The 24,850-nt window shown below is 45.3% G+C and overlaps 1 protein-coding gene across 1 annotated transcript in view; it reads left to right on the top strand.

The window, feature by feature from the left end:
- The first annotated feature begins 15,139 nt into the window (after window positions 1-15,139).
- The window catches only part of LOC120841570 (hydroxyacid oxidase 1-like), a 29,934-nt gene continuing 20,223 nt past the window's right edge, over window positions 15,140-24,850 (top strand). The window contains exons 1-2 of the mRNA XM_040212483.3: window positions 15,140-15,336; window positions 18,890-19,044. Of these exons, the coding sequence (XP_040068417.2) occupies window positions 15,140-15,336; window positions 18,890-19,044 (352 nt within the window). The remainder of the gene's footprint in view (window positions 15,337-18,889; window positions 19,045-24,850) is intronic.

The raw sequence follows: 24,850 nt of genomic DNA, 5'->3' as shown, positions 1-24,850 counted from the left end.
GGCAGAAATATTTAAAAAAAAAATGTATTTGGAAATATAAATACTGGGATAGATGAAAATAGTCGCTAAGATACTGATACTCGAGTCTCAAATATATCTGTAAAAATGTATCGCGATACGTATCGGAAATACATTTTAAAAATAGGCAAAAAGACTTTGGAAATTCAACTACAAGAATACATTTTAGGGAGGGTAGAAATATAAATACTGATAATGCAATACATTTTCCAATTTCTTTAAGACGCCAACTGAGATGAGGCTTTCAGTTTCAAGCGGAAGTTATTTTTTTTTTTTTTTGGTCCCGAAATTACTTTTCCGCAGGCTTGGCACTTTGCCTTGAAGGTAGTGGTTCCGGACGAAGAGTTCTCAATAGGTTTAAAAAACGTTCAATCAAGGATTGATCGCGGTCCTTCCCTGACATCCTGTCTGATTGACCAGTGATGCGAAAAGACTTCGACCTCTGAATGAATTCCATCAAAACATCACCACTTCCCAGTCCAATAAGGGCGCCCCTGTCAGCACTGATCACATGACGTCACGGTGGGATGAACTAGTATTCTTTAATCTGTAGGTGTTGCCTTGAACCTGAAACTTTACCCACGCTGCTTTATGAAAGGACAATACGTACTTTCGTAGTAGGTGACCTCGTTGAAGACCATGCAGGCTGTTGCATTTGGAATTTTCGAAAAAGTGGACCACCTAAAGCATTCTGAAGCACATGTCTTATCTACTGTTACGGTTGAAAAATCGATACGGTGGCATCCCTGTTGTGACGGTCCTTCCTGCCGACTCTCCGCGTCCAACGCATGAATGGCAGTCTTCAAGTTTCGCCTAGCATTATTCAAACAGAAACCTCGTGTATTGCGACCTGAGATGGCCGGCACAGATGCGAGCTCTCCGAGAAACAGCGCTCTTGAGACGAGTCGCAGGTGTACGAAGTCTGGGTCCGCACAGCGAGGCCACGTCTGGCCTCCTTCCTGGGTATCGGATCACCAGAGCAGCGGGTCACGTTCACGTCGGCTGATGACGTACCCTAGAGCCGTGCAATATTAGAGACGCAGACGCATTCGGGTATGTGTGAACTTCACTAGCTCCCCCCCCCCCCCCCCCATTCCCCCCTGTTCTCTGCTTTGATGCTTGTTTTTTGTATTGATTTTTTTTTTTTTCGTGTAAGTCTGTTAGGGCCTTACGCGGGTTCGCAGTTTCTCGCTCATTTCATTTCTGAACAACCGACTCCCTGACTGGCTAGATATAGCTGAACGTAAAAATAAAAAAAAAAAATAAGAAATAAAAAAAATATAAAGAACTTGACCCATTCCATTCCCATTCCATTCCGGGCAAAATGCATCTAATTCCATTCCCATTCCATTCCCCTGAACGTTGCCGCCACTCCATTCCCATTCCATTCCGGGGTCGCGAAAATGTGGAATGATTCCGGAATCATTCCAACTCCGGAGTGGCAACTCCGCAACACTGTTATGGACATACCTCGAGAGAGTGTAGCGGTCACATTTGTGGGGGCGAGCGTATTGCTCAAGTGCAAACTTGAGGCAGTTGTTAGAGCATTAACCTGCGAGCCCAATCTCGGAGTTAGTTCTATAATCCAAAGCTATGTAAGAGTCGCCAACGAAGGACAAATCAATGAGGAATTTCTCTCACAGTACCGAAGAACACTATCCACGGTCCACAAGTTAAAGGGCAGAAAAAGGTATAGTTTTCTTTCAAGGGACACGACATTTCAAGTCGACCTTTCCGAATTAGTTGGTGAAGCATTCTTTGCAAGCTCTGAAGAGCTAGGTAGTGGCAGCCAAGGCAGCAGCACTCCCGATCACGACAGGTTCGAGCAAATTTCAACCATTCATCTGGACAATGAATCGGAGAGTACGACTCAAGTCGGTGGGAGTTCTCCGCCTGTTCAGACCTGTCTTGCTCTAAGCGGCCTTGAACGGAAAAACGTGGAACTACGTAGCACAGTTTCCAGTTTGGAAAGCGAGGTGGCCCAGCTAGACGAAGCGCTGAGAAAACAAGACCAAAATACTGTTAATTTTGGTAACTATACACACAGTGGCGCTCTTATTGGCCAAGGCAGCCGTAGGAATGACTACCGGCTTCTTTCCAAACTTTCGTCACAGCTTTACGACCAGTCAGAAGCCTTGGTTTTACACTACGGAGTACACCTGAGCTCTGTGCTTGTTCAAGACAACCATGAACAGTTGCATGAACTGAATTACGAGGACGACAGCGTTACAAAAAATCTGCGTAGAAGTCTACCACATTCCTCGTTCTTCGAGATGACCAACGCAGAGAAAAAGCGTATTGAGGATTTAGTGTATGTTCTAGATGAACAGACAGTAAGCAACACTGCGTGGAATGAACTGAAACGAGTTCTTCCTAGTCTTCCTACATTAAAAACAATCTCCGAGTGCAGAGACTATCTGGACGAAGAGTTTCAACTTTCCCGGACACCTGGAACTGCACCTGGGGCCCAAGTGTCCTTCGAGCGGGAGCTTTGTCGGTACATTAAGTCCGCTGCCGAGAAGTCCCATGCCAACTTAGAAGAATTCTGTAGATCTAATCCTTCGGTTATCGTTAAAATCGAAGGGGACGGATGCAACGTGACAAGAAAGGGCACGTGGACCACGCTGAGCTTTTCAACACCAGATGGCGATGACAGGCACAGCCCAAAGAATCACTGCCTTCTTGGTATTATTCAGACAAAAGAAAACTACTTCGCCCTTCGAGAAGGATTTGGAGAAATTATCAAAGAAGTCAATGATGTGTCCGCGCAGAGAGGTATTCTTGTAGACGACAAATTCGTGTCCGTGGATCTCTGCTTCGGTGCGGATCTGAAGTTTATGTTGCTTCTCCAAGGCATGCAGTCCGCGGCTTCACCCCATCCGTGTCCAATCGACAAGGCCAGTAAGGAAGAACGCTCAAATCCCAGCATCCCATCAGGCTTTTTTAATTCATCTGCGATGACTCGTACCCTGGATGGAATGAAAGAAGACTGCGACAATATGACAAACTCTGTTCGTTATCCGCCGCTGCTCATGATAGAACCCTCCCGTGTGGTACCTGACATCATGCACATGGGAATGAGAATAGTTGATAGGCTTGTTGAGAACCTTCTTCTTGAAATGCAAGACAAAGATTCTTCAATAAAAGTATGCAACCAATCAGCGAAAGAGGACCATGTGGCTAAGCTTATTGCGATTATCCACGATTGTGGCGTCAGCATCCATCTTTTTTCTTCAAATGATTCGAAACATCAGGGGAGGAGCTTCATTTCGCTGACAGGAACTGACGTTGACGTACTGCTAGAAAAGCTGCCTGGTCGTCTTCGAGATGTCCTTCATCCCGACACTGCCGAAGATGTTGTTTTGCTCTGGAACATCTTAAGAGAAGTACTTAATGTTTACAAGAATGTTACATTGGGCTCTGACGTCTTCGCGCGAACAAAACTTTTTCTCGACGTTTTCGTGCGGCTGGGCGCAAACCGCAAAGGATATGGTCGAGACCGTGTGACTCCCTACATTCACATATCTTGTGCGCACTCGGCGCAAAAGCATGTACAACTGCACTGCCTGGGCCATTATTCCAGTCAGGGGCTTGAGAAGAAGAACGACACGCTGAAAAAACTGCACCACACTAAAACTAACAAGTGGGACGCCGCATGGGACGTCTTAAAAATAGTGAAGCGGGGAGAATTGCAGACTCAAAGGCCGCCAGTAAGAAACTACACAAAAAGATCTCGCGAGTACTGGTCTCTGGGCGGTATTCAAGAAAGTCGAAAGAAAAGACCACGTAGGAGCGTTGTTCCGCGAAATGACAATCCTAGTGGGACTTTGAATCTAGGTGCGATGCGCCCCGGTGAAATTAGAAGAGAGTTGGCACATCGTGGTATAAATACATCAACCAGGGACTTCCAGAAATTAAAACAAATGCTCAGGGACTCTGAGCGCTGATCAACAGCTATCTGTGATGCGGTTTTGTGACTGGAATGAGTAGTCTGTTGCCAAAATAACCTACGCGACTATTATTCCTACATTCAGAAAACAAAGCCAGGGCAATCCTCTTGTAGCGTAGGAACTCGCTTGTTGCAGAGATCTTAATTGTGTTTGCTATTTTTATCTTGCGTTCATAGTCTTGTGATTTCTACGAGCGGTCATAAGTTCTCGTAGGTATCTTTGTTTCTAGTTCATCACTCGTTTCGTGACGTGTAATGCAAGTGTTGATCAGTGAGAGTGTATCATCCTTTTCTTATTTTTAACACACGGGCGGCCTTTTCACGATGCTGGGACTGTGCGTAGCACTGAAACTGATGCGTGATATTGTAGATTACAGTGTGTATATATATGACACGACAAGCTAGATTTGAAACGTGGGTGACTGGCTTTTTTTTTTGATGAATTTATGAAAAAAGTGCTAAATTTTATTTTGACTTCACTTGTCGCAATCTACATGTTTCTGTTGCGTCAGTGGGTTGTACAAACTTTAATAGCACGTAACGACAAATATTTCGAGCCTGTGTTCCTTTGCAGCAGACAGAGCAGTCTGTTTCTTTTTTTTTTCTATTGTAGTAGAACACACCTGAACGCTATACCTGAATGCGTTAATGTATACATGTACGCGTCTTCATAAGCTTCGCAGCATGGAACTTTTTTGTGATACTGCTATTTTTTCTTGTTCTGCAGTACGTCAGAGAGCTTCTCATACGGTTCGAGCTTTTAGCCTTGATCAAAAATATTGCGTAAGCTTTGTTCACTCTACTGCTTTGTTGTTTTCTTCAGTCCTCGTATGATGTACTCATTGGGTACTATGCTCCCTTTCACCGTAAAATTAACGGATCGGACGCTAGGAACCATCCAGCCATTCCAGCGCTGAGAGTACACCGTAGCTTTAACCTCAGTGTCCCCACCAGAAGCTCACTTGATAATCACTTAATTCTGGATGGGCTGAGATGGTCCGCAGCGTCCACTGCTGTTCATTTGGGGTGCAAGAAAGCATAGAACACTTAGGCTAACTGATGACTCGGGTGTGTTGAAAGCATTTTGGTTGTGAGCCTGGGTACGTGAGGTATATCGAACCCTGTATCCCCTTTTTTTCAATCGCTAGTAATAGACCGATCTCACCAGCCAGTTTGACTACGCCACCGCTGCCGCAATGCATCGAGGGAACTTTAGTCTTTCTGCACGTGCGAGAACCCCGCTGGAGCTTTGCTCGAGGGAAGCACGAGACGGCACGTGCACTCGCAGGCACGGCCGTCTGCCTTCCGTGAACTAAAGTTATGGCGGCGTCACGCATTCGCCGAACGCTTAGTGAAATCGGTCTATTGTGTCAATATAATACCCCTAATTGAATGTAACCATTTATTTATTTTGTACGCAAATGTGATTTTACGGTGTTTCTATGAAGCATAATAAATACTGTTTGGCAGTCTTTCGTATTGATTTTTTATCCTTCCGCCCCGATGCCTGTAGAGCAGAAGTCATGATGCTGCGGCTCGCAAGCTGCATGCAGCTCGTCACAAACCAAAATTCGCCTCACGTGATCTAGAGACGCCCACATTAAAATGGTTGGGACCAAGCATTGAGCTTACTCATGAGGTTGGGAGCAAGCATGAGCTTACTTAGAAAAAAGGCAACCTTCGCATAAAACACGAACTCCAGAACCATGGATAGTTCCTCGTTCTCGGACAAATTATGGTGACCAAATGCTTAAGAATACTTTGCCTCGACTACTAAATTCATTTGAGGAGGCTGGCACCGATATATCCTCTATAACCCCTTCTGAACTGAGATATCTTTTATGTTCATTTTCTGATACCGGTGCCCTTAGAACTGCCTGAGGTGAAAACGAGCTATTTCCTACAATTGTTTTGTGTTTCTTACCCGACCTAATCATGTTAAATTGCAACTGTATACTAATGTGTGGAGCTGTATCGAATGAGTGAGTCTGATTGACCAGGAAGTGTTTTGTTACTGTGTGTGAGTGTTTTGTGAGTCTAATGCTGCCATCATTTAAAGGGGGCCGAGGGCCCCACAAGCTGCGTTTGTAGCTTTTTTCCTCGGCCTCCTCCATTCTGTATGAAATGGAAACCAATAAAGAAAGAAAGAAAGAAAGAAAACATTACAGCGAGGAACAGGAAAAAAAAAAAAAAAACTGGGCGTATAAAGTTACCGTAGTTTTCGTTGTCGATAAGCATTTCAGAATGCAATTGTCAGACGGGGGCAAATAAGGTGGAAATGTAACCTGGAATTTTATAATTTCACTTTGTGTAGGAACCTTGCCCAAACTTGGTGTGAGAGATACGTAATGCAAAACAGCTGCCTATAATTAAATATCTAGCTCTATGTTTTACGCACCCATACAGTTGAAAACTAGTAAGTCGCATCTAGTGGAATGTATAATCTAGATTCTCTGCTTGACGAAAGCGTTTGCTTGAAATAAAATGAAACTAGGCACCGGTTACATTATAAAAGCTTCGCAGTGTGAAACCATAGCTCCTATATTTAGTCAAGCTATAAGTTATAAGGGGAGCCTAATGACAAACGTTGAAAGCATGTGGAGAGGACGATGTTCTCGCAATACCACCCCTTCCTTTCCCTTCTTGCGACTTCCTAAAATATAACAATTTTACTTGCGCCATCAGTTTGGCCACGCCCGCTCTATAGGCTCAACATTCACCGCAACGCCTACAACAGGTACCAAGTCCTCTGGATCTCTTGATTGTCTTTACAATTCTATTTTAAACTTTTAAGATGAAAATGCATTTTCACGGAGCCCCTGCAGTAAAACTCCTGCGCAGGCATAGTACCCGACGAACGTAACATTGCTGGAATATTACCTACATTTAAATAAGGCGACGGTCACTGTATCGACAATTACAGATACAGACGATCACACGCTTCTGCTGCCGCCGACGCTCTAGACGGGCACGCTGTTGTTCTTCGTCGGTCAGAGAGCAGCTACTCGATTTCCCGACCCGTCGGCCGCTGCGCGTTCGGCGGCTTCTCGTCGCTTTCGCGCCCATTCGCGCTTTTGCTCTCGTTGTCGCTCTTTGAGGGCACCTTCAGTGATGTTTGTTCGTTTCTCTTCTGTGAGGATTGCGTCGGTGATGATGTCCAAAGGCAGAGGCGGCGGGTCGTCCGATCGTGGAGACGACGGATTTAAAGACGGGACTCACGAATTGGTGATGAGAAGAAAGAATATATTTACAAGACAGAACAGTTGAAAGTTACAAGACGCTTTCCATGGACCCGGGAGCCCCACGGCCCCCTCTTCGGTCGCTTATATAAGTTTCTCTCCTTTCCCGCATGCTCAAAGACCAATCCCAAAAGGTCTTCTCGCGGCCAATCAGGGAGAACACTCTAAACAACAAAAACACTCCAAAAAGACTCACACAAAAACACCCACCCACGCACACACTCAGATGTCGGGCGCCCCGCGGTCTCCGACAACGACGGAAAAGTCAGACCCCCCGGGCCGCGAACCCGACTCCCGAAGGCACCACCAAGAAACCCCTGGTCAGTGGCTCTTCACATTTGGGAAGGGGACGCCAAACAAAACACAAACACAAAACGTACTCAGCACGTCGGAAGCACAGCCGCCCGAGCCGTCCCTGTCCGAGGTTACGAACGGGCGCACATTCCGAAGTGCGGGGGACCCGTCCCGCTCTCGTCCCCACTCCCATTAACAAGTCGCCGACGACCAGGCGCGGGGAGAAACACAACAGATAACGAACCCACGCGGGACCCGCTTCTTGGAATCCCCCGCGCCTGCTAGTGTGCTTGCGAAACTTCACGCATCCCCAACAAGTCTATTTTCGCTTCTTTATATTCTCCGTGCCCGCTCATGAGCTCAGTAAACCTCACACCTTCTTCTTCTTCAGACTGAACTACGCGCGTCTTGCTCATAGCAAGTTCAAAGTGCAACTGCTGATAACGTCGCTAGGGCGATGACTACTGGTGAATATTAGAAGACGACAGCGCAGCACGAGCACGAGCGACCGCGCTGCCAACAATGGGTCTGTATATTCGTATGGGGAGAAATTCTCGATCTACACGCTCTGTCCGCGCACGCAAAAAATTTCAGAACCTAGCCATATACAGCTTCGCTCTAAAACATTTAACAAAATGATCATGCTAAGAGGCAAGTACAAAATCGTTCAAATTGTGACGGTACATTGAAATTGGTGCTGAGATGTCAAGATAGGGAGGAGCAAAGGCATTAATTATATAATGACTGAATCCGAGAGAGAGGTGAGGTATTATATAGCGAGCGAACGTCAAAACAAACGAAGTGTCTGGTTACTCGAAAAGGCAATCTCGAGTCCTCGGCCACATATTTGTGCGAACTTCTCCCCGCCATTTAAATATTATTACCCCAAGGCGAACTGTAGGTAATAAATAAACAAAAATAATAATGCCCCGAGGGCGAACTGTAGGTAATAAATAAACAAAAACGAACAATAAACAAATGTATTTCATGTATTTCCTGACTTTCTCACGGAAAGCGTAGCCACAACTTTATTTATTCTTGAGCGCTGAAAACGTCTGCCGCGGAAGAGGTATGTAGCACTAATGTAAAAAGTGATGACATGTGAATAAGCCCAATAGTGACACACAAAAAACAAAGATACAGTTTAGAATATTCCTTCGACGACAGACGAACGTTTTGTGATAATCGGAATAAACGTGCTTTGATAAGTAAGCCCTTGGGAGCAAGAACACAATGTAAGGGTTACAATAGCTCAACAACAGAAGAAAAAACTCAGTTTGTTGAGTGCCAGCCTGGTGGAAAGAAACTGTTAACCAGTGCACCGCGCAACTTTTTGCGATCTGATATGGTGTCAATTATTGTCGGAAAGATCGTTTGAGTTCTGGATGGCACGAGGAAGTGCTGAGGTTTTAAAAGGCTGGATGCTGAACGAAATATTCGCTGGAAGCTTTCGCTGCTTTTTACGAAAAGAATCCGGTGGTTCTTAAAAAAATAGAAAGAAAGAGAAGCAGAGAGAGAGAGAGAGAGAGACAGACAGAGAAAGAGGGGGGGGAGCAACGCTATAAAAAATATCAGGACGGACTTAGCCTTGCCCTTGGAGCTGGCATTGTCCCGCTCGGCAGTGGTTCCAAAAGAGGTGAACTGGACTGACCGAAGTTTTAAAGGAACCGATGAAGTAAGCAAAAGAGCGAGATTAGTCGACGAGTCTGGAGAGGATGAATGAACTTACATTGCCTAAGATCTGACACGCTAATAAATCGAGAATGAGACTATATGAATAGCGCGGTACAGTTTTAGACGGGTTCTGAATGCGTAATTCTGTACGTTTGGTGATATCATTAAGTATTGTAGACTAAGAAAAAGAAGGAAGCTTCCGGAGACTAAATAGACACGGAAGAAACTAAGAAAGAGGAAGGAGAGAGCGCTCGCACTGAAAGGATCGAGATGACAGTCGGGTACAGTTCAACAATACCTCCAAAATAAATAATTCATTATTTCCTTTTATTTTAACACAGTTCGCATAATTAAACCGGCTTTTTATTTTTATCGTCACCGTGGAGATCCTTCTTCCATTTACTTAATAAAGGCTTCTAAATATATTAGGCGTATTGCGGTTTCTGGGGCGGACGTGAGTACTATAAGTATGCTTCTGTGTTTTCGAACAAATTCGATAAAATCGAAAAAATACTTTTGGTAAAATATTTTAATATTTATATTTACCCAAAAAACTCAGATTTTTCAGGACCGCCAACTGCTATGAATCCTACTGGTCTTAATATTTTCCAGGGATCTTCGAACAAGTTTTGCTCTACTTCTCTATATTTAATATTTATTTATTTATTTGAAAAACTGCAGGCCTTTTTCAGGCCCTCGCAGTATCAACTTTCGTTTGTATGATCACAAAGAACTTCCGTTTAGCTTCTATTTTAAAAAAGGGGAATCGTCGAACACGTTTCTCATTGAAAAGGATACTTTTACTAAATTCACGAACTGCTGTTTTCAACCTTTCGTTCACTTCACCGAAAAAGCCGAAAAACTCTGTACGATGAAAGAAAGCTCCAAAGAACTTCGAATTTATGGTAAAAAATAAATAAACTCCGAAAACGCAGAATCCTAATTATAAGCTGGATTTCGTATATGTTGGTGCAGCTTTTAGATTTCGTTATAACTTATAGGTAGGGTTCCGTATTTTTGTGTATTCTTTTTTTAAATTTAAGGGTGTCTTTGGGTGTTCATTTTTTCAAAGTTCTCTGTTTTCGGTATCTATTTCTGGTGTCGACCAGAAATCAGGGTTTATCAGGGCTTACGTCGTAAAAGCTATTGCACACCTATCGCGTTTTTGCAACACACAATGCTATTCGCGCCAGTTATCACTAAGTGGCCCATGTAGAAACAATAATTGCAGCAGAAGGAAGCAGCCTCGCGGAAAGGGGCGGTTTGTTTTCGGGGTCAACAGAAATAAAGCAATTTTTCCAGTTAACCTGGGGTTTCATTTATTTGAAAAATTTCAGTTCGGAGTTTTTCAGTTTTACCGATTTCAAGAAAAATCCCAAGAAAAAAGGAAGCCAAACATCAGCACAGCGAGTGGTCATACCAAAGAGAATATTTCGCTCCTGATGACTTCAGCGGAGGCAGTGTAGCGATACGATGGTTGTGGAGTTCATGGAAGCCTAATTTAGGCAACACAAAATATGGATCCTTTTTGTTGTAGTTTACTCGACACACTCGCCATTCTGCAAACAACTTTCCAAAAATATCGCATATGTATTGTCGGGTAGTTTTTCGAATACTTGTTCGGAATTCTTCCGCAGATCTGACTTTTTTGCTTCCATATCGCTAGATATGAAAACGCGGAATGATAGTGTTATCGACTTCTTGCGACCGGGAGGCGCTGATACGGCGTGCTCGTCCGCTCTTTGCGCCCGTCTTGCGTTTGTTTGCCTCAAAATGCGCTCACTGGCTGCTTTTACACTCTCCCCCACCACACGCACACACACACGCGCGCGCGTTCACACGCACACGAGCACGCACGGACGCACGCACACACTGATACACACAAACAACCCGTCTCGACGAATTAACCACCAACACTGGCGCGGGTTTTACTGCCGCGTCAGCACGCTCTCTGCGTGTTCTTTGTGCTGTCCATCAATTGATCTTCCCCCTTTCTGTAGTACTGTTTGAGAAGCTCTGATAACGTAGCTCTATTTTCTATTTTTCACAATTTTATTCATTGCACGCGGAACGCATTTCGGTTTGGCGGGAATTTGCACACGACGTAAAAGTTAAAGGTGAATACGCCACGTGTCGGTAAATAAGTGAACTAGAACAGCTCGTCACAAATTTCTGGCCATGTGTGCGCGCGGTGGCCGTGCGGCTCCCGGAAATTGTGTATTTTGTGACATTGCGCTGACTCCGTGCCCCTTCCGGGAACACATGAGGAAGGTGGATAATTTCAACTTTTTCTGAAGGCGCAAGAAAACGCCCAGTGACCTAGTAGAGCGCTCTTGTCTCCCTGCCAATCGGTGGGGGGCATTAATTTCGGCTCCGCGTTTCTTTGTCGTCTCGCGCAATTAGCCCTCTCCTCCACCCCCCCCCCCCCCTTCATCTACTTTTGCAACGCTTACACACATACGTTGTCTGCCGCAGATGGTCTTGCTACCTTGCAAGTATGGCAGCGTCTGTGAGCTTTTCCCTCGTTTCCAACGCAAAGAAGGTGACTTCTGCAGGCGAAAAGAAGGCTGCTGCGGACGCGCAGAGGAAAGTCGAAGCTGCATTTTGATTGGCAGTCACTCACCGTCAGAATGCGCTCGTGTATGCGTGCGCACTCGCCCGAAGCCGCACCGCCCTAACCAACGAGCATGGTTGTGACTCCGAAAGCGCTCCGAAACAGCAAACACGTCCCAAAGTACGCAATTTCCGGGAAGCGCACGGCCCCGCGCGCACAAATACGCGTTTGCTTGGATCGTGCTTACCACGCCACAACACTCCGACGCAAGTCAAACAAACAAACAAACAAAAGAAAGGCTCGTCATACACCTAAGCACTTCTTACGAGTCATGAAAGCGAAAGCATGCATTACGTTGTTTCGCTCCCTTAGTTTGTCTGTGTTCCACTTGCGTGGACGGGCACGTTGCGTCACTGCCAATGTGGCGGGCGCCGACGATGTGGATGCTTGGTGCGGCGCAATGCTCGTCGGCGTCGAGACGAGCAGAAGCCCCACTGACGATGTGGATGCTGGAAGCGGTGCCATATTTGTCGGCGACGAGACAAGCAGAAACCGCGGAGAGCGCTCCACCGTGTCCGTTCTACCGGCGTGGGGCCCATAGGTCCATGTTGTTGCGCTGCTTCGTTTTACCGGTGCGCGGGCTGCACAGGCCCGCAGCGCCATGGCATGGCCTCCCTTTAAACTAACGCGCTCCGGCCGATGGGAGCCTCGTCCCATGAAACAATGACGCTCGCCAGCCAATGGGATTTCAATGACAATCCATCATATTTCGGCTTCACCTCGCATCATTGGGAGCAGGGAAACTAGGGGACGTTGGGCTAGGCCTTTTGTGCGGTGCCAAACCTGGGAGCCATCAGGTCGCGGCTTTCATTGTAGAAAGGAGTTTAGGTGCTGTTTGGCGCAGCTTCAAAGCTGATGACATTGGCTGGCTCCAGGAATGGGCAGTATTTCAAATACAAGTATTTGAAATACGTATTTCAAATACTTTGTGTATTTTGCATTTGTATTTAATTACAAATTGAGTAATCTATTTGACGTGTGCATTTAAATACTAAAACGTGGGTATTTCAAATACAATTGCAATTAAATACAATTTTGTGGGCGAAAATACATCCCTCAAATTTATTGTCACTGTCCAGAGCTGGAAGAAAGCTACGTGTTGCACCGAATGCAGTGTCTCTCAATCAAGCAGAAGCGTTTAGTGACTTTGTGATTACGGCGCTAGTCCAGGGCAAGAATAGTGACGAAATTGACGTTCATAGGCAGACTGGCTAAATACGTGCCTGTGAAAACTTGTGCTGCTTTCCAGCCTGCTTTCCATCCATATTTTTGCCTGGAACATTCTAAATGCGCGGGTCGTCCATATTTTCGTAACCGGTGCGAGTTGCAACAATAAAAAAATCTCTGGCTAGTGCTGCGGGTCTCGGTCGTATCGGTTCTTTGTTGGTCTATACCAAAATGTAATCGACAAAAAAAAGCTGCTTGAAGCTCTGTACTTTTTTTACCTGTTACGTCCAAGCTGATAACTTTTTTTTTATTATTATTCTATTACGTTACTAGAGCCTCGCACACTAACTCCTGAGTGTGCGATGCAAAATTAAAATGAGATACCCAGAAACCCGTTGCAGGTGCCCTGAAGTCACTGACGCAAATTTTGAGAAATGTATTTGGAAAAGTATTTGGAGGAGACCAAATACATTTGGTTGTATTTGTATCTTGTATTTAAATGCTTTTTGGAAATGTAATTAGATTTGTAATTAAATACATTTTTGACGAAGTATTTTGTATTTGTATTTCGATACATATTTGGATGTATTTCGGCCATCCCTGACTGGCTCTATGGGACAGTAAATGCTTTCGCATTGAAAAGGTGTATCCGCAGTCAGGCTTCGAACCTCGGCCATTTTGCGTGGGAGCCAAGCACGATAAACGCTCAGCGACGGGCGCGCCTCCAGTTGGATAGCTGCTCCCGCGGCAATAGAAATATGGTGGAAAGTTGGGCGAGATACAACCCTAAAGTTGGGCCCTAATCTGGGCATCTGGGGAAAAAATCGACCAGAAATTTGGCGGCCGTGATTAGCCGACGCCGCATTTGACCTTGGCGCCCGCCAATCATTGCCGCCGGGATTTCTCGTCGACTTTCTCGCCAAGTGTCCAGTTAGGTGCTTTGGTGGTACATGATAAACTAAAAGTAAAACAGCGCAAAAAAAAAACCGAGGACAAGAAGACAAAGTGTACAAACAGAGCGCTGACTCTCAACTGATTTATTGCAAGAAAACACAAATTGACAGGCATCCCGGACCATCGAAAAACATAAAGTCACCGCCCTCCGCACGTGTTAAACCTGTTCAAGAATGCCAACTATTTATGAAATAATGCTATAGAAGGCGAACTGCGCGCCTTTCTTTGTGCTCTAAAATAAAAGAGGCCTCTAAAATTGCTCTAGTCATCTGTTGACTGTGTCGTCCTTAGATACTCGTGCTATCAAAAATGGGTTTGCAACCGCGCCTATCACAGCGTACTCCCAAGTTCCCTCCTGGTGATGATCTAACCGATAGAGTATGCTCTCTTGACCTCTCGTTCATACATCTGCCGGCCTGTCTGATGTAAACATAGCAACAGGACAGTTTGATGTTATAAACTGCAACTACTACAACTTTAGCGGAGGAACTTCAAAGGCGCCGACCAAACCACTGGCACTCCATTGACATTGCGCTACTTCTTTGTAGGTTGTGCGAGACTTTATGCACATTGTAGGTTGTGCGAGACTTTATACACATAAGGTGAAACCGTAGGTCTCGTTTTTGGCCTTTTTTAGGCAACCTTACACGGGTCACGAAGCCCTCTTACATATTGAGCTCATTCGTAATCATTTGTGTCCGAGAACTTGTATACAACGAACAAAAATAAATGATGCAGAACAACTTGATAGTATTTTTCGCATATATTTAGTGAAAAACAAAAACACAAAATGTATAGAAAGAATATCTTGCTTTCTGGAGCGTGATGTCAGGATATATCTTCCCATTCACGGCGTGCTGCATCTACCTTTCTCGCGAGCACCTGCTTTTTTCGTGCCGGCTGCAACACGTTTCTGCTTGCAGCATTTACATTTGTTGTTCTTTGACCAGTAAAAATAAATGTAAATTTCAACAAACATTCAAGGATATTCAAAAGCAAATGAACATCTATTTATGATATATTATTTGTTGGAGTTCTGCTTTTGTTTCTGTTACACAATATAATATCCTTTTTTTTTTAACGGGGTGCCGAGTTGTGCAAATTCGCGGGGAACTCGCTAAAACAAACAAATCAAAAAGCGATATAGTTTATAGCGCGACATATGGCTCAAAAAAGGGGAGCTTGATTACCTCTACGCTTGAGACGCTTCCGCGGTAAGCAATGTCACAGATGGGGCATTTGGCATCGCCGAAAATAGCGTGGCGGATCGCGATGGATGCTCCTACCGCTAGAGGGGAAGTCGTGCTGACAGTGGATGATATCGAACGTCTTGGTTGTTCCAATATGGACGGGAGTGTGAAGAGTTACTGTAACGCTGGGGCGGACCTGGAACAGACACTCAAGGAAAACCGGATGGCTTATCTAAGGTGAATCTTTGGGTACTGTCTAGAATCTAGATACTCGCGCAAGAGGAGGTCAGAGACCTCGTCTGGTACGAATTGAACCAAATTTGAAATTATTGGCAAACCTTCGACTGAAGTTTTGACTTTTGTGCGTATGCGCGAAAATTGAAATCCAGCAGACGGCACGTAGCGGAGTAGTGCAATCTTTGTTGAGTATATCTTTTATTGTATGGCATTACTCACTAATTAAAGCGTTAAAACACATATGTTGTTTTTATGTTGTGCACATTATACTAATTTTATAAATATAATTGAAATAAACTTGATGCGTACATGTTGAGCAAAACATCTACAGAAGAAAGTTCGTCGAGTTTTCAGAGATACAACCAAATGTATTTGCTCTCCTCCAAATACTTTTCCAAATACATTCCTCAAAATTTGCGTCAGCGACTTCAGGGCACCTGCAACGGGTTTCTGGGTATCTCATTTTAATTTTGCATCGCACACTCGCGAGTTAGTGTGCGAGGCTCTAGTAACGTAATAAATATATAATCACAAAAAATATAATCAGCTTGGACGTTATAAGTGAAAAAAGTTCAGAGCTTCAAGCAGCCTTTTTTGTCCATTACATTTTGGTATAGACCAACAAAGAACCGAGACGACCAAGACGCGCAGCACTAGCTTGAGAAGTTTTTATTCTCGTAACTCGCAGATTCTCGTAACTCGCACCAGTACGAGAATCTGGACGATCCGCGCATTTAGAATGTTCCAGGCAAAAATATGGATGGAAATCAGGCTGGAAAGCGTCACAGGTTGTCACCGGCATTTATTTAGCCAGTCTGCCTGTGAACGTCGATCTCGTCACTATTCTTGCCCTGGACTAGCACCGTAATCACAAAGTCACTAAACGCTTGTGCTTGATTGAGAGGCACTGTATTCGGTGCAAAACATAGTTTTCTTCCCGTTCTGGTCAGTGACGATAAATTTGACGGATGTATTTTCGCCCACAAAATTGTATTCAATTACAATTGTATTTGAAATACCCACGTTTTAGTATTTAAAAACACGTCAAATACATTACCATATTTGTAACTTAATACGAATGCAAAATACACAAATTATTTGAAATATTGCCCATCCCTGTTCCTAGTACATTAAGGGGTAACCTGAATCGACGTCGCGGCAAGAATATACGATGTCAGCTCTGTCTCGAACTTTACTCGGGGAACTTATTCACGCAGTTATGAAGCAGTTTCAGACTTAATGAAATATATCTGATTGAGAGCAAAGGTTCATTCGAAACAATATAAAAAAAGTTTTGAACTACTTTTCGCGGAGCGCAAATTCGTCTGCTGCTTGCACAGGGGTTGCCCTGGCGTCAGAATGCCGATCTCTTATTGGCGGATAAAAAAAATAGTGGGTAGACCTCAAGGCACATAGCATCGAGGTCTACCCATCATCCTTTTAAGCAGGCTCTGCTTAAAAGGATGAAGGATAATCAGAGCTCAGCGTCGTTCAGTTGTCACCACAACCCCTGCGCTACACTCTAAAAAGAGCTCCGTGCGGCCACTTTCCCTCACAACACTCGAAGAGTCAATCACCGCAACTTACGGAGGCAGCTCAGCGAATGAAGTGGCCGAAACATATGTCTAGACCAAAAAACGCAGTCTGGGTTGTGACATTAAGCAATGCAAGCGTGACGTTTTGCATTGCTTAATGTCACAACTCCGACTGCGTTTATTGGTCTAAACATATGTTTCGGCATCGTCATTCGCTGAGCTGCCTCCGTAAGTTGCGGTGATTGGCTCTCTGTGTGTTTGTGTGGGGAAATAGACTCACGGGCTTTTTTTAGAGTGTAGAAGCAAGCGACTTGCTCTCCGCATTAAAGTGGCATATTTCTGCTACTGCTTCTTTTGATGGTGATGATGATGAAGCTTTCGTGTCCTTACAAGCACTACCCAAAGAGTAAAAGGCATACGCATTACGTAATGTTTAGTGGATTCCTCATTCGCCCAAAAGGCATTCAGGCTGAAGTCCTGTGATAGTCGCCGCAAAGAGGCAGACGGACCCATCTTGGCGTCGCCGTGTGCGAGCGTCCCCTTCCTCGTGAGAGGCTAGAAGTCGAGCTAGCGGCGATGGTGACGCTAGCTAAGTGGCGCAGCGTGGATTAAGTATTGATGACGTTTGAGGGGGGGGGGGGGGGGGGGCTTGTCTTTGTCTTCTGGGTGGCATTAATACAATACAGAAGAGTCACACGGTGGCCGATTCCCCAAAGAAAATCTCATTGCTCGCAGTTATATGACTCAAATATACAACAAACGAAACGACGCATTCCTTCTTGTGTTTCGAGGATCAGACAGGAGACACGGGAAAACGATAAGAACGTCGCTTTTTCAACCTGGGCATTACCGACTGGCTGCAGGTGAAGGTGTATAGGAACACTCAGTGGTTTAGTCTGTAGTGCTCTGGTATTCAGAAAGAACTGAATTATGGAGTCAAACTTGAACGTTTACACCGCCCGATGCCGCTCTGCCTCTCGGATACGGAGACATTGGTTCACGTCGTGGACGAAACATTTAGCCGGCGCGGTGCTCCTGGTAGTCTGTAGACTTCAGCGCAAAGCTCGCAGCAGGGGTACGCAACGGGAAGCAGATACGTTGATCATACAAATCGAAACAAACGGAGGCAGGAATGGGGCACAGGGTTTTCGAGTTCTCTACCTAAAGCCTCTCATTCGTAGCAGTGGCCCAAGAGCCTGGGTGTTTTAGTTGCAGAGACAGAAGCATACCGTGCCAAATGAAAAGGGCAGGGACTCGGGAAATACCACGTTATGAACGGACAAATGGGCGTTCACCCGAAACATGGTCTTTTACATTACTTCATTTTTATTTTTCCATCGGTGCGTTATTTTGCTATCGAGATGTTTATAGGTTTATTGTTTGTTCGGGAAGTTTCTTTTCTTCTCCGCATTTAGAACACTACTGGGCAGGCGTCAGGCAGTAATTCTTTTTATGAAATTAGTCTATGAAAAAAGCGGATTGTAGCCCGGTACAACACATACGTTGAAGCCATAGTCATCAATAAGCAAACTGCTCATAAACTATCGTACTGATTATCCTGTTAACCCTGAGAGCAAGCTTGCGCTTGGTAGGGTGGCAGTATGGCAGACTGAAAATGTGAATGCATTGAGTTGCTTATTTATGATATTTAAATTTGTAAAACAAATTCAATGTTAATATTTAAGTTGTTCATTTCATTTATTTTGAGCATACTGCCAGCCCGATAGCTATGTTAAAAGCAAAACTAGGTTCTGATATTAAAATATTCCCTAGAAAAGGACAGAGATTTGCAGCCTCTACAGCATTCGGTTACGCATTTAACAAATAAATGTTTTTATTGAGCCACTGTTCAAGCGATGATGCATAATGGTTTTTTGTTGTGCTTCGTTTATAGTAGCGTTATCCCAGATTTGCATAGATTACTTATTTATTATCATTATTAAAGTAATACCTATGTTAGACTAGGATTTACCCAGAAGGTCCAAAACCCCAGTTAGTACATTTGTCTTCACCCGTAGGTTGCGTCTATTGCCGAGGATACTTCGGGACGTTTCCCAGCGCCGATTAGAGGTAACCCTGCTGGGGGACCAGAAAGTGTCAATGCCGGTTGGTCTCTCGCCGTCATCCCTCCATAAGCTGTGGCATCCGGACGGGGAGATCGCCACCGCTAGAGGTAAGTGATCCAGGAGTTACGAAACATTCAATCGACCTGTTGTCAAACTTGTAGCTCTCCCTAGGCCCCAAAACGTTTGTTTCGGCGAACTATCGGTGGCATCAGCAAACAGAGCTGGTGGAATCAACGCAAGCGAGCGGGTCGCGTGTAGACAATCAACGGCAACTGCGCTGCCACTCTTACCCTACTTAAGCTTACGAAAAGCGGGGCAAGCTTCTCCCGTAAAGCCGTCCACACTTTTCACTTTAGTAGAGCGAACGCCAGAGGGGAGCGAAAGGAGGCGATGAGGGACACCTTTATGGTGCTTGCTGTGCTAAAGTGAAAACAGTGAAGAACTGTCCGGAATTAGTTTGCTCTACTTCTCTTAACCTGAAACAGGGTATACGGGAATAAATGTCACTCCACAAAAATTCAATGACCTTGACGCGGAGAGGCTTTGAGTTGTCGAAGCGTTCGTTATCACGAGCCCTAATAGACTACTTCCATAAAGCCCTGCATGCAACACGACGCGCGTTGCACTCTGGGAACTAGTTGGCCAGGGAAAAGGGTGGCATGGCTTCGGTTTCGATCGACAGGTCGACAAGAGTTTGTTTTCTGGTCCCGAGAGCGTCATTTGTGGTCTCTAAACTAACCTAAATGGTCATACCTCAAAGCTTTAGCACAATCCCGAGACGTATAGCTTGTCTTAACACATGCTTGTCGTATTTTTGTACTTGAGCCTTCCTGTCAGCGTTCCAATGGAGGTATGTGGACGACCCAGTGCTGGGAGTCTCGACGCTGCTAAGCTCGGGTGCTCGGGGATCTTGCTTGTGTACGAATCAACAAGCTGTTGCAACCAATAAGTATGCACACATCGAGCTCGCGCCTTTACATTAGTGTTGTCGATCAGGAAGTTTGTTTCGTGCGTCCATAGACGAAATAGTACTTTTTGCAATTACTGTTTTTCTTAATGTGCCTGAGTACGCGAGGTAAAACTCGGAGCTGCCATTTAAAGCTCAATCTTAACACACTTATCCCTTATCTGTACTGACCCGCAGCACTGCACTAAGGGAAGTCGCCCCCACCCCTTGCATTCCACTAATATTCAACATTGCGTATGCGCATAAAGTTATCCTGCAATAATATAGGCAAATTCACGCATACAGGCCGTTTTAAGAATGCAAAAGTTGAGAACTTGTGTGAATAATGTCGCACCATTCGCCGGTAGTGCGTCAGACGGGCATGAACCCTTTGCGCACCGCATTGGGGTTCATGCATGCCCGTCCGGCGCACGGTGCGACATTCTTCACACGAGTGCTTGAACGAATTCGAAGCGCATTTGATGGCTGCTAATGGCCATAATATTTTTTATGTGTTTGCTTTCTTCCTGCCTGAGTTTGCCGAGATAATTTCAGACACACTGTTTTCGGCACAGATCTCGGGCGTCAGTAAAAGCTACTCCAAAATGGCTTAGCGAGGAGAAGGCGACGCTTGTTAGGGCCTCCGTCGTAGCTAGCCGATCTCAGCGTTTGCGAAAAGTTAATCTTCTATCAGCATAAAATTCTAGTGGGAGATATATGATGACACGAGGAAGACATCATAGTAACTTTTTTGCAGTAGTGAGGTCGAATTTATTGCGTTTCCCTAAAAGTTCATGCGTAAACGCTGGCCTCAACTTTGTGACCCTGTGAGGATGCGGCTTGCTTTTCGCCCATTAAAGTAACGACAAGCGGTCATTTGGCAGACAAAATGCGTGTAAGGCTCCAGACGAACAAATTTCAGTGGTAGTTCACTGGTACTAGACGGGATTACTGACATTGAGCTCAAAGATGCACTCGCGGGGTGAGGTGACTAAGCCACGACTTACTACGTTCGCATACGCACGCACAATATCCGGTGTTTTGGGAACCAAGGAAAGTGCCCCGGTCTTCGTTTTGTATCGCTCGAGAATGAGTGTATTGTACGTTCGTGAAAAGTCAGATAATCGAAAACGCAAGCAGCGCGTTCGGTCGCGGCGTGGTAGCATGAGATGAAGCTGCTCAGTCGAAACCGAAACTGAGTGGCCAACTAGTTCCCAGAGTGCACTGCGTTTTATTTCGCCGCGATGGGGCGCGTCGGTTTTGGAAGAAGTACATTAAATCCTCACGCAGTGCTCGGCTCTACTGTACGAGCCGCATTGAAATGTATCTACACCACGGGAATGGGAAAATCTGGGAATCACGCATGGTCGACAGCGTCAATAATGCGACCCCACAATTTTCTTACAAAGGTATGCAAAGGAGAGACTGAAATAAAACGTCCGTTTTTATCCTTAAAATTGCAGAGCGACAAAGTAGTTTTCATGGTCAGTGGCGTTGTGTGCGAGAATACATGGGTTCACCAGTAGCACTAAGGTTGTGTAAAGTGAGAAACATTCTTATCCCGTATCTTTGCTGGAAGTCCAAACCTATTCACGCGAACGCTTCATTGAAATAGGCATACATTGCGTGATGTGTTCAAGATTATAACTTTCATGTCTGGTCATACGTTATGTATGAATCGCATATCCAATCGATTATTTCCTAGCGTCTGCGTGACCCCTGTACTTTGTTCTACATGAGAATGGCTTAAACGGCGACAGAAAATGCACGAAGACGACAAGCAACGTGACGATGCACATTTTGGCGCCGCTTGATTTGCTCCATCGCATCGTAGTGTTGAAGGCGGTCGGACTGAAAGGAACTCTAGAGTGAAGATAAAAAAAAAAACTTATTAAAAATTTTTTTTTTTTTTTATCAATATTTACGCCGTTAGGCGCAATTTAGGTGGTAATACCGGCCCATTCCAAGCCCCGGCCTCAGATCAGTGGCCCCGCCCATAACCACTAGATTGGCTTGGCTGCTGGACCAAATATGCTCGGAAGCCAATTGTTTCCATTTTCTCGACATCCGGTGCATCTAGTCTGGAATAGTCTGGAAGTTGGACACCGCCTGCTAGTCGTGCGAGCGGACGTGCAGCAACCTCCGGCATCATCTGCTATTTCACAACGTCGTCTATCCTCGTCTCCCATGCCCAGACGCGGATATGGAAGCTGTGTGTCGGCGTCCGCTTTTGCCTTCGTCCGTCTGCTATAAACAGCGCAAGTTCGTCCGCTTCTTTTCCAGGGGTTCTGGTGACGTCAGAACGCTGAGCTCTGATAGGCTCTAATTGAAGGATAGTGGTAGACCTCAATACAACTGGCTTGGGGATGTATTCACTATCCTTCAATCAAAGCCGATCACAGCTCGGTGTTTTTCTGCCGTCACCACAACCCCTGCAAACGAAGCAGATGAACTTGCTCTCCGCATTCCCCCCTGTCTTAAAAAGTCTGCAACGCTTGCAAGGCGCGACCATGAAAGCGGCGTTCCAGCGTTCAATCATGCACGAGCTAAATCCAGTACAAGCGACTGTCAGGGTCTGTCGAAGTGCAGTAAAAGTGACCGAGAGGACGAAACAAAAAAAAAATCAACAAAATGAATACGTCGTTTTTCCAGGTTTTCTGTTTTTTTTATTTTCTTCGCATGGCATACGCGAGCAAAGGTGGTTGAGCGTCATGACGGACAACTAAAACGCGACCTCAAGGTATTTGTATTGGCAGGCCAGGTGCATTGCAAGACGTTGAGCTAATTTCTTTTCAAAACAAAATGACGGGAACGACCCTGGACAAACTTAATGCGAGCTGAACGCCCCATTCCCCCAAACCAAAGTGCTCGCAAATTCTTACCTGTGTAGGTAACATTTCGGGGATTAAAACCACGGTTGCAAACGCAACGGTCGCAAAGTTCACAAAGCAGCGTTGCCGCTTTTACGAGGACCAATAACTTTATTCGGTATCAATACAGTTCACAAAGCAGCCAGGCTCTTTAAATCGATTGCGAAAATAAGTTTCTTAACCTATCGCGCTACGATTTTCTGCAGCGTTGTCCACAGCTGGTGCATTTTTCCTATAAAACTTGCAAAGATCGATCTTACTTGAGGAAAAATAAGCAGATATAAAATCTTAACTCCTATGGAGACGCAGCAAAGCCACCGGTCTTCAAACCATAGGGTGCCGTTTGGCACGGGAAACAACAGATGGCGCAAGCGGTCGCGTCGTTAACTGCCGGCAACGAAAAGATGCACCACCTGTGGGCAACGCTGCACAAAAGTGTACTGGGATAGGTTAAAAGAAAAAACGATTTTCGCAATCGATTTAAAGAGCCTGGCCGCTATTTGAGACACCATGTAGTTAAGGTGGGACGCTAGTTTTAGATCAGTCTCGCTACCGACGCTACGAACTCAAGCACTTGCTCAGCGCCAACAGCGCTTCCGTAGGCATGTACTTATAAAGATCGCTTGTTACAAACTACATCAGTTGACGAGATCTTCGTCTAAACACCGCGGCGAACTCAGAATGACTGGCACACCTTAACATAAACGAGCTGGACGAGCTGCTCTCGTTGATCACTTCCATCGTTTTTAGTACAACTCAGTTGGGAAACTGCCATAAAGCCTGGTTTAAGACAGTGGCTTCGATCCTCAGCAGGGTTGAAAGTTGGGCTAGTTGGTAGCAGTTCATGATGAAATATAAAGCGCGCAATAAACAAGGACGAAAAAGAGACGATACGTAAGACAGACAAGCGCTTACTCGCAACTGAACTTTTATTAATATTCGGGAAAACCCGAAGATGGTTCCTTTCGCCGACTGCACATGCGTCAATCAATACCCCCCCCCCTCCCCCGCCCCTTTTACCGGTCCTAATCTACAAAACGAAGAAACCCCTTTTGCTACCCCCCCCCCCCCCCCCCCTTTATTATGCGCATGGCATTTCGCGGATAAGAGTGCTTCCTCTGCACCTGTCAAAGCAAGTGACGGGTGACATATGCAGCCATCACCCAAAGTTTTGATAACAAAAACCTATAAAGCCTCCCTTCCTCTCTGCTCCTTAAATCGTCCTAAAATATTGCTGTTTTTAAAAACAGCAGCACATTCACTGCATCTGCGGTGGACTGCTAAAAGGCCAGACGGAGTGTTACGGAGAGAGTTGCAGTTGTCCCTCAGTCCATCATTAATACGTCCATTCTGGCCCACATAGGCCTTACCACAAGACAGCGGAAAGCAGTACACGACTCCGACTCGTTTTTGTCCTTGTTTCTTGCGCGCTATACATTTTATTATGAGCTTCGATACGTACTCCATAACCGAACTATTCGCGATCGCAACGACGCCATTTCTCTTGCAGCGGCCACTCCGGGAAGTGCACGTCTGCACGCAACAGTTCTCGTACAACCGCGCAAGGGCCGGTGGTGCCATCTTGCAAAGCCATTTCGCAGTAGCAATATAAATTAACTTTTATACTTTGACCAGTTGCTAAAGGGCGGCGCTGTTATCGCATTTAGTTTGACCTTGGTGGTGGTGAGCGGTCCCGGTTTCATGGGTGAGTTTCCCAAAGGAGTGTTTTAGCAGAGTTGATCACTCCGCAGGACGCCGGTAGCCCTGTTCGTTATCATTTCAAAGTGAAGCGGAAAGGGAATCTTGGCATAATTTTTGAAAACAATAATGACTTTATCTAGATTGCTTGTTTCTTAAACATAAAACTATTGTAGATCACAATGCTATTACGGCCCAGAGAGATAATTTTACAACCAACATTTCACACGTCAATCATCTCTTGAACCAATGAGATCTGAGAAACGGTGCTTAGCTTTGTGAGCACCGGGAGACAGGGGAGGGGGGGGGGGGGGGAGGGGGGGGAGTAGATTAGGGCAACCACCACTGAATTGCGCATAACAATGTAAACATTGCACAAAAAATTGTAGTAGAGAAATG

Source organism: Ixodes scapularis, unplaced genomic scaffold (genome assembly GCF_016920785.2).
Source record: "Ixodes scapularis isolate PalLabHiFi unplaced genomic scaffold, ASM1692078v2 ptg000972l_1__unscaffolded, whole genome shotgun sequence".
Lineage (NCBI taxonomy): Eukaryota > Metazoa > Arthropoda > Arachnida > Ixodida > Ixodidae > Ixodes > Ixodes scapularis.
This window is presented reverse-complemented; position numbering and strand designations above follow the sequence as displayed.